A 14,491-nucleotide genomic window follows, 5' to 3' on the forward strand; every position below is an offset into this window, starting at 1 on the left:
CCTGAGCTGAAAGATCCTAGACTTGAGTCCAAAGCCAGAACTTGTTGGCCATGGAAATAGTGTTCATACATCTTAATGTAGGTTATCAATCACATTCCAGTATCCTTCCAATACTCCAAATCATTGTCCAAGAGAGGAAAGAATCAGAAGATATGCAAATCAAATAAACATTTCTATTTTATGTGTAGTAGGATTAATCATTTGATAGTGGAAAACTTGAGCATTTTCATCACGTACTCATCAGGACAACTTCCAATAAATATCAAAGAATCCATTCTCTGGTTATATTCTCAGGGTGATGTCTTGATCAATATGGGTCAACCCACTTTGTTTAAATTTTTTTAAAAAAGCTTGGCTGTTAACTCAGTCATCATTAATTGATGCATTCTTGACAGAAATACTTTTACCAATCAGAGTCCACTTGACGACTAATCCGTGCTCTTCTCTCAAATTTGTTTCTCCTTTAGTTTTCATATAATTTGCAATTTGTTCTGATGAGTGCAAGATGGAAACATTTGACAAAATGTGTCTTTTTCAGCAGGACTATAATAGGTTTGCCATATACTAGGGTCCAAATGTAAACTGATTACTGACTTTCATAAAGTCTTTATCCACAACTCCCCAGTTTCTCCTCTCCACCCCTACTCTTGCCACTCACAGATTTCCCATCTGTTGCCTTTACTATCTAATTGGAAGACCCAAATTCAAGTGATTGACTTAGTTCTATCTGTACGCTTCTGTATTCTTATTTGATGAATATTACATTTCATTGTTTTGTGTTGATAACAAGCCAAAGGAGTGCTCCATTATTCTAGTCATCCCATTATTCTATGGATTAAAATAGAAATTTGAAATAGAAGATATTTTTTTCCCAGTTGCAAGATGACCAGTTAAATACCTTATCTATGTAGACTTTAAATTAAATAAAAATCAGATTTCTTAATATACCCAATTGTAGGCTTTTATTGAAGCAAAACTTATTGTAATGCTTGCTTAATATACACAGTGAGTGATATAAAAGTATAAATGCTTATCCCTTTGAATATCCCCATTTCTCTCTTTTTCTCTCACTATGAGGAAAGATGAATAAAATCTAATTTCTCTACAGAAGCAGACTTTTAGAAAAAAAAACTTTGGCTATTCTTGAAGGCAAAAGGATAAAACACAGGACTTACAGAAATTTGTAAATTTGGCATGTATTATCAACTCACTACTCATGCATAGTTGTTTCGGAAGTCTTGTACACATAACTTGCTCAGGAAATACAATCTTGAGATATGCTTTTAAAGAAAGCATAGATTTCACCCTGAATTGATGTAGAGAGTTCTCTTTTCAGAAATTGGAAAGATCAGCTGGGTAGCATGTTCAAAGCAGGCTTCCCTCCCATTCAACTTGTTATTAATAGCTTTCCACCAATTTAGCAAGGTTCTTCAAAGGATTTTCTCCAACTCAGCTAGGTGAATGAAGAATGTTTCTAAGCATGACACTATGCATAGAGCTCCCACATGGTTTATAGCAAAGGAAATGGTTCTCACCCATCATGTGATTTTTAGGATGCATGTTTAAAATAAAACTCCAATATCCACAGTAAATGTACAATAACCTCTCTTAAAGAAAGCACTCCAGGTATTTCCTCAAATTTAAATATATTCCTTATCCCACAATCCTTCTGAATCTAAGTCACCAAGCAATATTAAATATAAATCATCTTTGTAAAACCTCCAAGCTTGAGGAAAATTAAACACTATTTCTAAATGAATTTCTTTGTAAATTGCAGACAAAGGTTAAAAAAAAGACATTAGGACACATTGATACATATATTCTCATTTGCTGCTTCCATGTAACCTACACAATTAATTCTGATGCATTCTTATAACTCAAGCAAGATTACATTCTGACAAAGCATTGGAAGTCATTGTGTTTTCTCTGCAAAATGAATGATCTTTAAAAGATAAGATTGTCGAAAATGTCTGACATTTTGGTTTTTAACTTTTTTCACAGAATTATGATCAGTATGTACCAACGTCTCTCTGTAGCAATAACTTCAAAAATAGAGCCAGGAGGGTTACTTTTTCCACAGTAGAGCATCTTTTTGGTGTCAATTTCATTACTTAGAGAATTATGCTAATAGCTTCTCCGTGTCTCACCCATCATTTTGTAATAGAATCAGCAGCCCTCCGAAATCATGAGCCTCAGCTATGTTCTTGAAGAGCTTAATGAAATTTGGTGCAGCCAACACTAGTTCATAGATCAAAACTGCTGTGAACATTTTAAAATGTGCTTGGCATTTCCCTGGCCACACTACTTTGACTTTCTTTCAGAGCACATCTATCAGTAGAGGAGCTGTAGTGCTGATATTTGTTATAAATTTGCAATAAAACTCAAAGTCCACAAAACCTCTATTTCCTGTTTAGATTTTGCAACAGGGAACTCTACTAATGCATGTACGTCTGCTTATCTTAACCTTGCCCTATATTATACCCATATAAGCAATTGACAGTTGCTAATTTTTTTTCATGAGGAAGGAACTAAAGTGGGAGCATGGCTATTGAACTGAGCAACCTGTTCCAGTTCTTATATTTTATTAAGCTGCTTTACACCACACTTGAATAGCACTGTCAATTAGTTTTAATAAATAAAGTTTTTTTTAGATTACTTACAGTGTGGAAACAGGCCCTTTGGCCCGGAAAATCCACACCAACCTTCCGAAGAGCAACCCACCCAGACCCATTCCCCTACATATACTCCTTCACCTAACACTATGGGCAATTTAGCATGGCCAATTCACCTAACCTGCACATTTTTGGACTGTTGGGAGGAAACCCACGCAGACACAGGGAGAATGTGCAAACTCCACACAGCCTGAGGTGGGAATTGAACCTGGGTCTCTGGTGCTGTGAGGCAGCAGTGCTTGCCACTGTGTCACCCACGATCCTTGTGCCAAGTCTGAAACCACTATAGATGTGTGCTTGATTTGTGAACTATGTATTTGATACTCTACATGCATATGAGAAAGAATAACCTTTGTTCTGGCAGAGTCTTGGAACCTCAAATCTTTCTATCATGGCTGAAAATATTGATTGCTATGGGAGTGGCATCATTTGTCGAAAGGCTATGTTTATCACAACTGGAAATACATCATTGGTTTTTGATGATGACAGCGGGAATGCCGTGAGTAGAGCAGCAGAATAACAAGATTAAACACTTTTGTGTCCATTGTCTTTCATGACTTGCCAAAGATTTTCCTTGTTAAGATAGTTTTATTTTCTTGGCTACCATTTTTGTAATGGACCACCGATCATTCTGCAATCATTCGAGTTTACTTTTAATGACTTAATAGTTTAAAACTGAATCAATGTTTAATTGAATGAATGTGCATTAGTACCAAATAAAAAACAATTGATCCCCTGGCTCTGACCACATATTGCTGTTGACTATTCCTCCATATATGATCATTCATTTCCGACTTTTATTATATATCTTCCACTAAATTAATATTACTAATCTCCCCAGAGTCCCTCTAGTGTCAACAACATGCAGCAAATAGTACACATATGGAAAGCTGGTACTTTTACTGTGATTTATTTCCCCGCGGAAGAAATTACAATACTGTGGGACCAAAGGACGACTATACATTTGCAGATTGGACCTAAGTGGCAGGTAAGGACTATAAGTACAATTTTCATGAGAAAAGTTTTAATGTCTAAGCAGCTTTGGTTATGCTGTGGTTGGGATCCTTTCTGGTTGTCAACAGCTAGTACACATAATCTTCATTTCTGTCCAGATAGCAATCCATAAAACTGATCAGCATTTTTCTATCATGTTTTTTTTTGCTCTTGCCCACCTACAGCCTCAGACTGTGGTGGGCCAGTGTCTATAGCCAAAAGGTTACAACTGGTCCCTGTAAGCCGAGCCTGTGAGTAATCAGCTGTTTGACCATGGAGACAGCATAGCCAAACATGATGTTCTCACTGACTAGACATACCATAGAGATAGATATTCATCCAAGCCATCTGGGCAGTATTCTGGCAGAGCAAGTTGCCCCATATTGTAGAATGTTTTTGAAATTAGTGATTTGGAAATCAGATGGGGTGTCTCACAGATGGATAATCTGTTCCACCAGATTACTGCCCAGAGAATGAAGATAATTGTTTCCCCTTTCCTTTATATTGCAGTTCATTAGATTATCATCAGGCAGGGGCTCTGGTTGATGCTCTGGATGCGAGCCTTTCTCTCTTCCTACTAAGATAAACCATGTCTGCAGAAACTGAAATCTATATTGTGTTTTGGTCTGACTTTATGTATTGGCATATCAGGAAGCAGAAATGTTTATTCTAACAAGCTTATAAGATACTTGTGTCAAATTAAAGGTAAAAGCAAATCATGTTCTATGAGTCAGATAACATCATTGCAAATAAATTAGGATATCATAACTCAGGATGCAAAATCTAACTTTTTGTCATGTCATGACTGCCTCGTACCTTTTGCTTATTGCTGTTCATTAGTTTGCCCTCAACAAAATTACCTGTGGCCATCCTGCCAACAAAATTAAAACATCACACTTCTATAAATTCAGTATAAGTAGTGCAGAATTAGAAAAATATTGTAGCATGACCATCACAGGAAATAAATTTAAGTTTTGAGTATAATGGTTAAAAAAAGGTTTATTGTTTTGGTAGGTCTTTGATTGAACTGTCAAGTATTTCTCACATTAACAATTAATTAAGTTTATACTTTGTTATACAAATGTTAGGCTGTGGAAAACATTAACTATGTTAATTTAATTTCTGCATCCATCACTTCTTAAACTCCTGGAAAATCAGAGACTTATAACATTTCCTAAGTATAAAAAAATTAATATAGGGCTGATTAAACTTTAGGATTGAAATTAACTGGCCATCATAATCAGTCTCTGGTAAGTCAATTTGGCTAAAAGAACAGATTCTAAATTCTTGAATGAGCACAGTGCTTTGAGATGGTGTGTAGTTTCAACTTCTTTTCATGAAGACATCAAAATACAATGGTTATAATATATGGGCTCTCCTTGCCTAACAAAGGACTTAGTTTAAGCAGGTTTTCACTCATCAAAACATATGAGCTACTAGATCATTACCACAAAGAGAAGAGTCAAAAAACATAGCATGGATTGATTACATAGATTTCTAAGCACAAAAATTAATGTTGTGGCTTTTGTTTTTATACTTCGGCAGGGTAAACTCTCTGGGCTATGTGGAAATTTTGACATGAAAACTGCCAATGAATTGAGGACTCCAGATCACATGGAGTCACAAAATCCACAAGATTTTGGGAACAGTTGGACAGCTATGGAGGTAAATGATTATTTGGAAAACTAGATTGCCCCGGGCATATTGGACAATGGGAAAGGGCACATGTCTGCATCTTGGGTTTGTTGGAGACTGATGCCTTGAGAATTGTTGATTAGAGCACTTAGTGGAATGAGTGGAATAATTGTTGATTAGACAACTTAATGATGAATGCATTTGTCATTTCATTTTTCAGACTATTACAGAAAAGTGGTCTTTAAAAGTGGAAGAAAAGCTTATGGTCCCACCTTAATGATGCAATACATCATTAATTCTGTTGGGAATACTAACTATGGGCTAACATTCATAGGAGAATGAATTCTGCAGGTGTTATTTGTTGGCAATGTAAGAACCCATAGAAATAAAAACACAGCTTTTTCAAAAGAAACATTTCTTAAAGACATCTTCTGCAACCACAACTGCAGTACATTACCTCCCCTTCACACCTCCCAGGTCTTCAACATAGGCTAGTGGACACTGTCCTTTTTTGATCATAGAGTCTTAGAGATGTATAGCATGGAAACAGACCCTTCGGTGCAACCCGTCCATGCTGACTGGATATCCCAACCCAATCTAGTCCCACCTGTCAGCACCTGACCCACATACCTCCAAACCCTTCCTATTCACATACCCATCCAGATGCCTTTTAAATGTTGCAATTGTACTAGCCTCCACCACTTCCTTTGGCAGCTCATTCCATACACATAGTGAAAACGTTGCCCCTTGGGTCTGTTTTATATTTTTCCCCTCTCACCCTAAGCCCCTCTCACCCTGTAGTTCTGGACTCCCCCCACCTCAGGGAAAAGACTTTGTCTACTTATCCTATCCATGCCCCTCATGATTTTATAAACCTCTGTAAGGTCACACCTCAGCCTCCAATGCTCCAGGGAAAACAGCCCCAGCCTATTCAACCCCTCACTAAAGCTCAAATCCTCCAACCCTGGCAACATCCTTGTAAATTTTTCTGAACGCTTTCAAGTTTCACAACATCTTTCCGATAGGAAGGAGACCAGAATTGCACACAATATTCCAACAGTGGCCTAACCAATGTCCTGTACAGCCGCAACATGATCTCCCAACTCCTGTACTCAATACTCTGACCAATAAAGGAAAGCATACCAAACACCTTCTTCACTATCCTATCTACCTGTGACTCCACTTTCGAGGAGCTATGAACCTGTACTCCAAATTCTTTTTGATCAGCAACAGTTCTTAGGAGCTTACCATTAAACATATAAGTCCTTGTAAGATTTGCTTTCCCAAAATGCACCACCTCACATTTATCTAAATTAAAGTCCATTCGCCACTTCTCAGCCCATTGGCCCATTTGATCAAGATCCCGTTGTAATCTGAGGTAACCTTCTTCGCTGTCCACTACACCTCCAATTTTGATGTCATCAGCAAACTTACTAACTATACCTCTTATGCTCACATTCAAATCATTTTTATAAATGATGAAAAGTAGTGGACCCAGCACTGATCCTTGTGGCACTCCACTGGTCAGAGGCCTCCACCACCACCCTCTGTGTTCTACCTTGGAGCCAGATCTGTATCAACAGAGTTTACCTTGCATTATTCTATTTATCCACTAACTGCATGGGGACAAGTATATTCAAAAATGCCTTCTCTTCCCAACTCGGTTTTTCTTTCCATTGCTGAAACATTTGATCTTGGAATTGCACAGAAGTTATTACACACAAGTAAGGAAGGGTGAATTAGCTCCATTCTTATTCATCTCTATCCACCCAGTTAGCTGCACCGAATATTAAAACTATTTTCGGCCTATAGTGAACGTCAGTTGAAATATGGTTTCAGAGAGGAGGCAATAGCCTTTAGGGAAGGACATTGCTTTCCTTACCCAGTCTGGCCTCTATGTGACTCCAGATCCATAGTAATGTGGTTGACTCCTAACTGCTCTCTGAGCAATTAGCGATGGGCAATAAATACTTGACCAACCCAACAATGCCCACATCCTGTGAATGTGAAGGAGGGAGTGCTTAGTTGTGACAGTGTAATTGAACAGCAAGAATCTGGTTTTTTGACTGTCCCCAAATTAAATTAACTCGCCTGCCATTAAACTTGACCATTGCTTGGAGGGGAAAATTCCATCACATAAGTTTGACAGTGTTTCCTTCATAAAGTTGTGTTCTAATCCAGTTTAAAGCATACAGCAAGTACATCCTGTTTTGATTATTAACAAACTTCTGAAAGGCTATTTAACTTTTCCTAGTGTGCGAGTAGCCCTGATATCCGTAATCCATGCAGTGTGAACCCACTTCGGGAGCCATTTGCAAAGAAGGAATGTGGCATATTATTGTCTGGGGTGTTCGAGCCCTGCCACCTGGTGGTGAGTGAGTGATTGATTTATTGTTGTCACATGTACTGACTCAAATATTAGGCTTTTTCCTTTTCCTTTGTGATCCATCTCACCAACACTGGTCTTGTATCTTGTACAATGGGAGTGATCATAGGAAAAATACTTTTTTTTTCTCTATTCACGTCATTCCAGCATTTCTACTATTGCTGTTTTTCCCAGGTAATTTAACTCTAATAAAATTGGGAAACGTGACCAGGAATCCTTAGTAACAGCACTGTCTCATTTTGTTGATTATTTTGGACAGCTCAGCTTTCCTTTTATTTATCTGCTCGTTGCTCAATGCTACTTGACGAAACATGTTTTACTTTTTGTTGACTTTGGGTATTCGGGGACCAGCAGAAACAATTTCCATGTTTCCTCATTTGAGACTTAGAAAGGCCAGGTCCTTAAAAAGATCAGGTCCTTAGAAAGGTCAGCTCCAATTTGTTGTTCACCTCCTTTCTTTTGGTATGTGCTTCAGTTTGAAACTCAATATAAATTGCTCAGTTATTCAGATTATAGTTAATTGATTTACTCTGTCATTGTTTGCTGCCTGTTTGATTCCATTGCACCTCCGAGAGAATTAACCAAAATCAAGACTGGGCTATCCACCCAATGAACAGCAATAAAAGTTTAATGAAATAAACCAAAGAGACACAATTATGAGTAAACTTTACAATGTTCTGGTTAGACCTGGAATATGGTGTCCATTTCTGATCTAGTGCACGGAAAAGCCATAAAGTTGGTTTCTCATGTATAAAATAAGAGTAACCAGGATTTTCGATCTGGAAATGTTGGGCAGAATTTAATGATTCCAATGGAGTTTTCATCAGCCAATGTAAGAATTGACAGGTCCCGTGCCACCTATGCTGAGAAAAGCCTATGGGTATTAAATGCTGATCGAACATTTAAGTGGACAGTGTTAGGACTTTCTTGGGATTAAGCAGTCTTGCATGTAGGATCTCCCATCTCATAGAACTGCTGTTTAATCTAAGGCCTCCAACATTTCAGTGCCACCTGCAGTAGTTACAGCTCCTGAAATGCATCCCACAGAGGTCCAGGATAAATAGGAGACTCCAAGAGGTGAGTGAGAGGATGGGAATTGTTTTGAGTGGGAGTGGTCTGGAGTCTCTTTGAACAAGGGTTCAACATGGACTGTTTGCTTTTTAGGGTCTCAAAGGTGACATCTTCCCTTTCCACTAGAGATGAGGCAATAAATTGGGAATTCATTGCCTACTTAAGGGTCTCAAATGGCATTGGGAGGGATGGTCCCAGACTTAATCGGGTAGAAGACTTAATCCACATTCTCCTTACCCGTAAAATGCCCACACCAGCTCTAAACCTGGCTTAGGTGGTCAGGAAGATATTAAATTGCACCCAATGGGCCACAGAGGTAAGTTGTAATGTATGTATATTGTTAAGAGATTGTTTATTGAGGAATAAGGCAATACGTTCACAGTAACAAGGTATCATTGGTGATTTTGGTGAGGATTTTGTTAAAGCTGGGGATTGCATAGATGGTTTGGTGGTGGTGAAGATAAAAACTGAACCTAATTCAAGCATAGAATGTAAATGATGGATGATCATGAAGCAGGTAGATGATAACTATTCATTGGACATCTGCGATAACTGAGGTTCTATATTGAATAGTTGTTAACAAGAATGGAAGGATACATAGGTGGGATTTTGAACAAAGAATTATAATTGGGGGTTACAGAATTGTGGAAGCAGCTCATTCAGCTCATACTGATCTTCCAAAGAACACCCCATCCAGACCCACTGTGCACCCCCCCCCCCCCCCCCATCCTCGTCTATCTCCCTGTAACCCTTAATTTCCCATGGCTTATCTGCATAGCCTGCATATTGTGGTCAATTTAGCACAGTCAATCCACCTAACCTGCACATCTTTGGACTGTGGGAAGAAACCGGAGCACCTGGAGGAAACCCACACAGACGCAGGGAGAATGTGCAAACTCCACACACAGTCACCCGAGGGTGGAATCAAACCCAGTTCCCTAGCGTGGTGAGGCTGCAGTGTTAACCACTGAGCTATCATGCTGCCCATATACTTATGAAGTGTAAAAGGCAGCTGTTTGAGAAAGCATTGACAATATTAGCTTGATGGTCAAAGCTAACTGAGAAGGACATCAATGCCATAGAAGTTTTGACAGATAGCTAAGGACATGCTATAAAAGGTAGACTTATTAAAGATAATCATAATCTTATATCTATTAACACAGACATGACAGCTGTGTGATTTTTTGGGTAATAGTCTTTTAGATACATGGAAACTGTAAACAAAACAGGAGAGAGGAGTTATGGGCCCTGTGCTTCTCCTGTTTCCAGGTTTCTTCTCATCCCTCTGCTCCCACTTGTGCACACACAGACATTACCCCTTCTCGCTCAAATGTTAATTCTATTCCTTTGATTTGTCAAATGAATCACAGACAGGTCCTAGCAAAATGATACCTCCTATTGTTGGTATCCAGTTCCAAATATCATTTGCTACGATCACAGACAGAGCATTAAAAGCAGCAATGGCGTCAAGCAGTGTTAGTTTGTTTATCCCCTATGGATAATCTCACCATGACCATTCACTAAACCAGATTACAAGTTTTAACAGCTTTGTGCCTTAACATTAAATTTGACATAAAATACTTCATTTGCTATCTATAACACTGCACTGAAGATAACACAGTTTTCTCAGACTCACTCATTAACATGTTTATCCATTGTACCAAACGCAGCACTTTGCACATGTCCATTGGATCTCATCAGTAAATAGCAGCCTGGTTTAAAAATCAGTCACACCTCAAGGACTGATCAACTACTCGCCTTAGTTTATTTCAAACAATGGGACATATTTCAATTCGGAACAAACATCACACAAGAGCAACTGAGTTCCAGGCAAGTTGTCTGCTCACTTCCAGTCAGAATGACTTGTAGCTGGATTTTCCAATCAACCCGTTCATTGATGTTATGATATAACTTTGGAGCAGGTGGGTCTTGAATTCAAGCCTTGTGGCTCAGAAGTAGGGACACTTATCACTGTACCATTAGACCTCCACTGGTAGGTGGAAATGCAGTCTTGTATTGCACCTGGAGGCATTAAAGGTAAATCTCTTAAAGGAAAAAGCATATATGCAACAGACTGAAGCAGTGGGAATGGCACCAATGGACCTAGTTTCAAACTAGAATGGCTGCTGCCAACAGCAGAATGGCTGTGGTCACCACTGCTTCTGCATGTGCCGATTGCACTAGTGATATCACAGAACTGTGCTCACAAGAATGCAATTTTCATTAATTTTCCACTGCATCCTGACTCAAACTAAAGCACATTCTATTACTTGGTTTGTTTATTATGAAAAAGATCAGGGTTTACTGCCACACTTCTTATTGATACTTCAACGGGGAAAGTCCCAGAATGAAAATAAAGTGTATTGTCAGATTTTTATTTGTTGGACCCTGGAATGGATTGGAACAGGACTTGGAGCTCCAATTTATACAACAAAATATTTAAAGATAATCCCCAGTGACTCACATCCAGTCTGTCTCTGTATTTGTTTGCCCCCTTTCCTCTCTCTCCACCCTGCACTGTGATATTTCAGCCAACACCACTGTTGTTCCAGCTTGGTGCTGTACTTCTGCCCATGTGTGGACCCTATACTGCCTAATGATGATGCTAATAAATATAGATTCGTACAGTGCACAACTATTTCCATGATCTGAACCACCTCAGATTACAAAGGTACTGGATATTGGAAGACTTCCCTACAGCAATACTGGTAAAACAGTGACCAGTTATATGTTGAGCAGTGTTAAGTGTGAACTGAAATGCAGTTTCTCTGATGGTGTGGTGGAGTTCCTGATCTGAACTTTAGTTCCTTCGGCAGCTGTAATTTTGTCTAACCTTCAAATGAAACATATTATTGTAATAATTTCAGTACAATAGGTTTGTTGACAACTTACCTGTGCACCTGTTTAGTTTTGTCATTGCATCTTCTCATAGCTTGGTTCTTTCTGAAATGATAATTACCATCATTCCCTGTGATAGGGACGACTCTCAGTGAAAACAATTTGTGCCGGTTGGAGAGACTTTAATCCCACTTACTTCATTAGAAGTTAATGTCCAGCATGCAGTATAATGGAAGGTTTAAAACTATTCCTACTGCTTTATACCCTTGACCAAGTCCATGCTCACCCTCATATGTGTACAAAGTGTTTTGATAAGCTAGAGATGCAATTTACTTGGATAAAGATGAACAAATCTGCTCATCCGATTTAAGTGAGATTCTAGCATTCTGTAAGGTGTCCTGAATGAGACAGGTTTGCCTCACCAGGAAGAAAGCTCTCTATCAGTGAACTATTTTCCTCCGCCTTTACTGTGAGATGGCAATGCAATTTGAAAAGCAAATGGCAGTCAGCTTATGTGGTTTTCTACAGACTCAAAGACCAAAGGAACAAATATATCCCTCGCTCAATAAAACAATTAAAAGCATTGAGTACTGTTATCAACAGAGCAATTTTTTTGTTGACAAGTGCACTATTTTAACACTTCCAAAGAAATTACTTTTCTGGCATTTCGAGAAGAAGCTGTTATAAATGGTAAGAGCTGCGAAACATGGCCAGGTTGAAATTCTGCTGCATTTCCTTTAGTAGTTCATGGGATGCAGGTATCACTGACTAAGCCTGAAATTTTCACAAAATATGCTCAAATGACAAAGCTTAGAGACTGAGTGCAGCTTTTTGTTTTAAAATGATCACTTCCCTTATCAGCAGCTAAGTTACTTAAATAAAATGAAGGATCACAATTAATTGGTATCTTCCGCCTCATGCAAGTTATGTCAGCATCATGTGCTCCCTGAGCAGGATTACTGCTTCAGAGGTGAGGCAAAAACTCCCAATAGGCTGCACTTCAACCCTATATTCAGAAAACCATCCTTTAGCGCACAAACCACATTTGGAGTATTGTGCACAGTTTTAGGCCCCATATCTCAAGAAAGATGAACTGGGCCTGGAGCATGTTCAGAGGAGCTTCACAAGAATGGTCCTAGTAATGAAAAGCTTAATGTATGAGGAACGTTTGAGGACTCTGGGTCTGTACTCGATGGAATTTAGAAGGATGAGGGGAGATCTAATTGAAACTTACAGAATACTGAATGGCCTGGACAGAGTGGATGTTGGGAAGGTGTTCCCATTGGTGGAGAGACTAAGACCCGAGGGCTCAGTGCTTGAGTAAAGGGAAGACCTTTTAGAATGGAGATAAGGAGAAACTTCTTCAGTCAGAGAATGGTGAATCTATGGAATTCATTGTCACAAGACAGTGGAGGCCAGGCCATTGAGTATATTTAAGATGAAGATAGATAGGTTCTTAATTGTCAAGGATATTAAGGGTTACGAGGAGAAAGTGGGAGAATGGGGTTTAGAAACTCTTCAGCCAATATTGAATGGTGGAGTAGTCTCGATGGGCTAAATGGCCTAATTTCTGTTGTCATGTGTTATGGTCTTATGGCTTTGCTCCACTTACCAGAAATAGAAGCGTAAAGTTGTACAGCAGGGGAACGGGCTCTTCGGTCTAAGCAGTCCATGCTGAACATAATCCCAAACTAAACTAGTCCCACCTGTCTGTTCCTAGCCCAAATCCCTCCAAATCTTTCCTATTCATGTACTTATCCAAATGTCTTTTAAACATTGTATTTATACCCACACTCACCACCTCATTGGGGGGTTTATTCCACAAGCGAACCACTTCTGTGTAAAAGATTTGCCCCTCATGTCGCTTTTTAAATCTTCCTCTTCTTACCTTAAAAATATGCCCCCTAGTTTTGAAATCCCCCATCCTAGGGAAAAGACAACTACCATTAACTCTATCTATACCCCTCATTATATTGTAAACTTCTATAAGGTCCAGTGAAAAAAGTTCCAGCCTTTCTTTATAACTCAAACCTTCCATACCCAGCAATATTCTGATAAATTTCTTTTTGACCCTCTCCAACTTAATAATATCCTTCCTATAAATGGGCAACCAGAACTGGACACAATACTCCAGAAGAGGCCTCACCAATGTCCTGTACAACCTCAACATGACTTCCCAACTCCTAGACTCAAAGGACAGAGCAATGAAGGCAAGCGTGCCAAATGCCTTTTTAAACCACCCTGTCTATATGTGAAGCAAACTTCAAAGAATTATGTGCCTGAACCATTAGATGCCTATGTTCTTTACTGTTTTGTGAAATCTACCAATTATGTGTGGATATGCTATATCCACTAAGCACTGCGTTGAACCTATCCACACTAATTTTATTTAGAGCTATTTACAGTTGTGATTAAATAAAATACTTTTATCCTAATAGTTGGAGCTAAGTTCTTTAAAATACCTCTCATTAGCTTGTATTCAGTAATACAAATCAGAAAAAGGTTTAGTTCTTGAGGGACTAGAGCACATTTTCTCCTGGAACTCTGCTGCCGTTTGCTGGGAGATCCACAGAATGGCAATTCTGCCTTGGATTCCTCTCTGGTCAATGACTGCAGGGGGGAGTAGTGAGGAACAGCTCTTCTGTTGGTGACTGCTCACCCGTCTATTGCTGCAGATTATTGGGAGAGCAGTGCAAAGGTGGAAGAGACAGGTTCTGTGATTGGGAGAGCAGCTCTGTCTTTCCCAAGCTTGCCACTGCTCCAAATATTGACCTTGGGACAGTTTTGTGAATGCCTGGATGTGAGGGAAAGAAAATGTTTGGAACAGTCAACAGTGATGGTTTAATTTATTTTTAAAAGTTGCTATTTCAGTTATGAAGCTGTGCCTGTTCAGTCT

At 39.0% G+C, this 14,491-nt stretch overlaps 1 protein-coding gene across 1 annotated transcript in view; it reads left to right on the plus strand.

Annotated features, from left to right (window-relative positions):
- otog (otogelin) overlaps nucleotides 1–14,491 on the plus strand; it is a 223,796-nt gene that overhangs the window by 106,387 nt on the left and 102,918 nt on the right. Inside the window, exons 26-29 of the mRNA XM_043706414.2 lie at nucleotides 3,037–3,171; nucleotides 3,514–3,660; nucleotides 5,211–5,330; nucleotides 7,555–7,671. Coding sequence (XP_043562349.2) covers nucleotides 3,037–3,171; nucleotides 3,514–3,660; nucleotides 5,211–5,330; nucleotides 7,555–7,671 — 519 coding nt within the window. The remainder of the gene's footprint in view (nucleotides 1–3,036; nucleotides 3,172–3,513; nucleotides 3,661–5,210; nucleotides 5,331–7,554; nucleotides 7,672–14,491) is intronic.

This window comes from Chiloscyllium plagiosum, unplaced genomic scaffold (genome assembly GCF_037043375.1).
Source record: "Chiloscyllium plagiosum isolate Xiang-an unplaced genomic scaffold, Cpla_swu_hap1 HiC_scaffold_18, whole genome shotgun sequence".
Taxonomy (NCBI): domain Eukaryota; kingdom Metazoa; phylum Chordata; class Chondrichthyes; order Orectolobiformes; family Hemiscylliidae; genus Chiloscyllium; species Chiloscyllium plagiosum.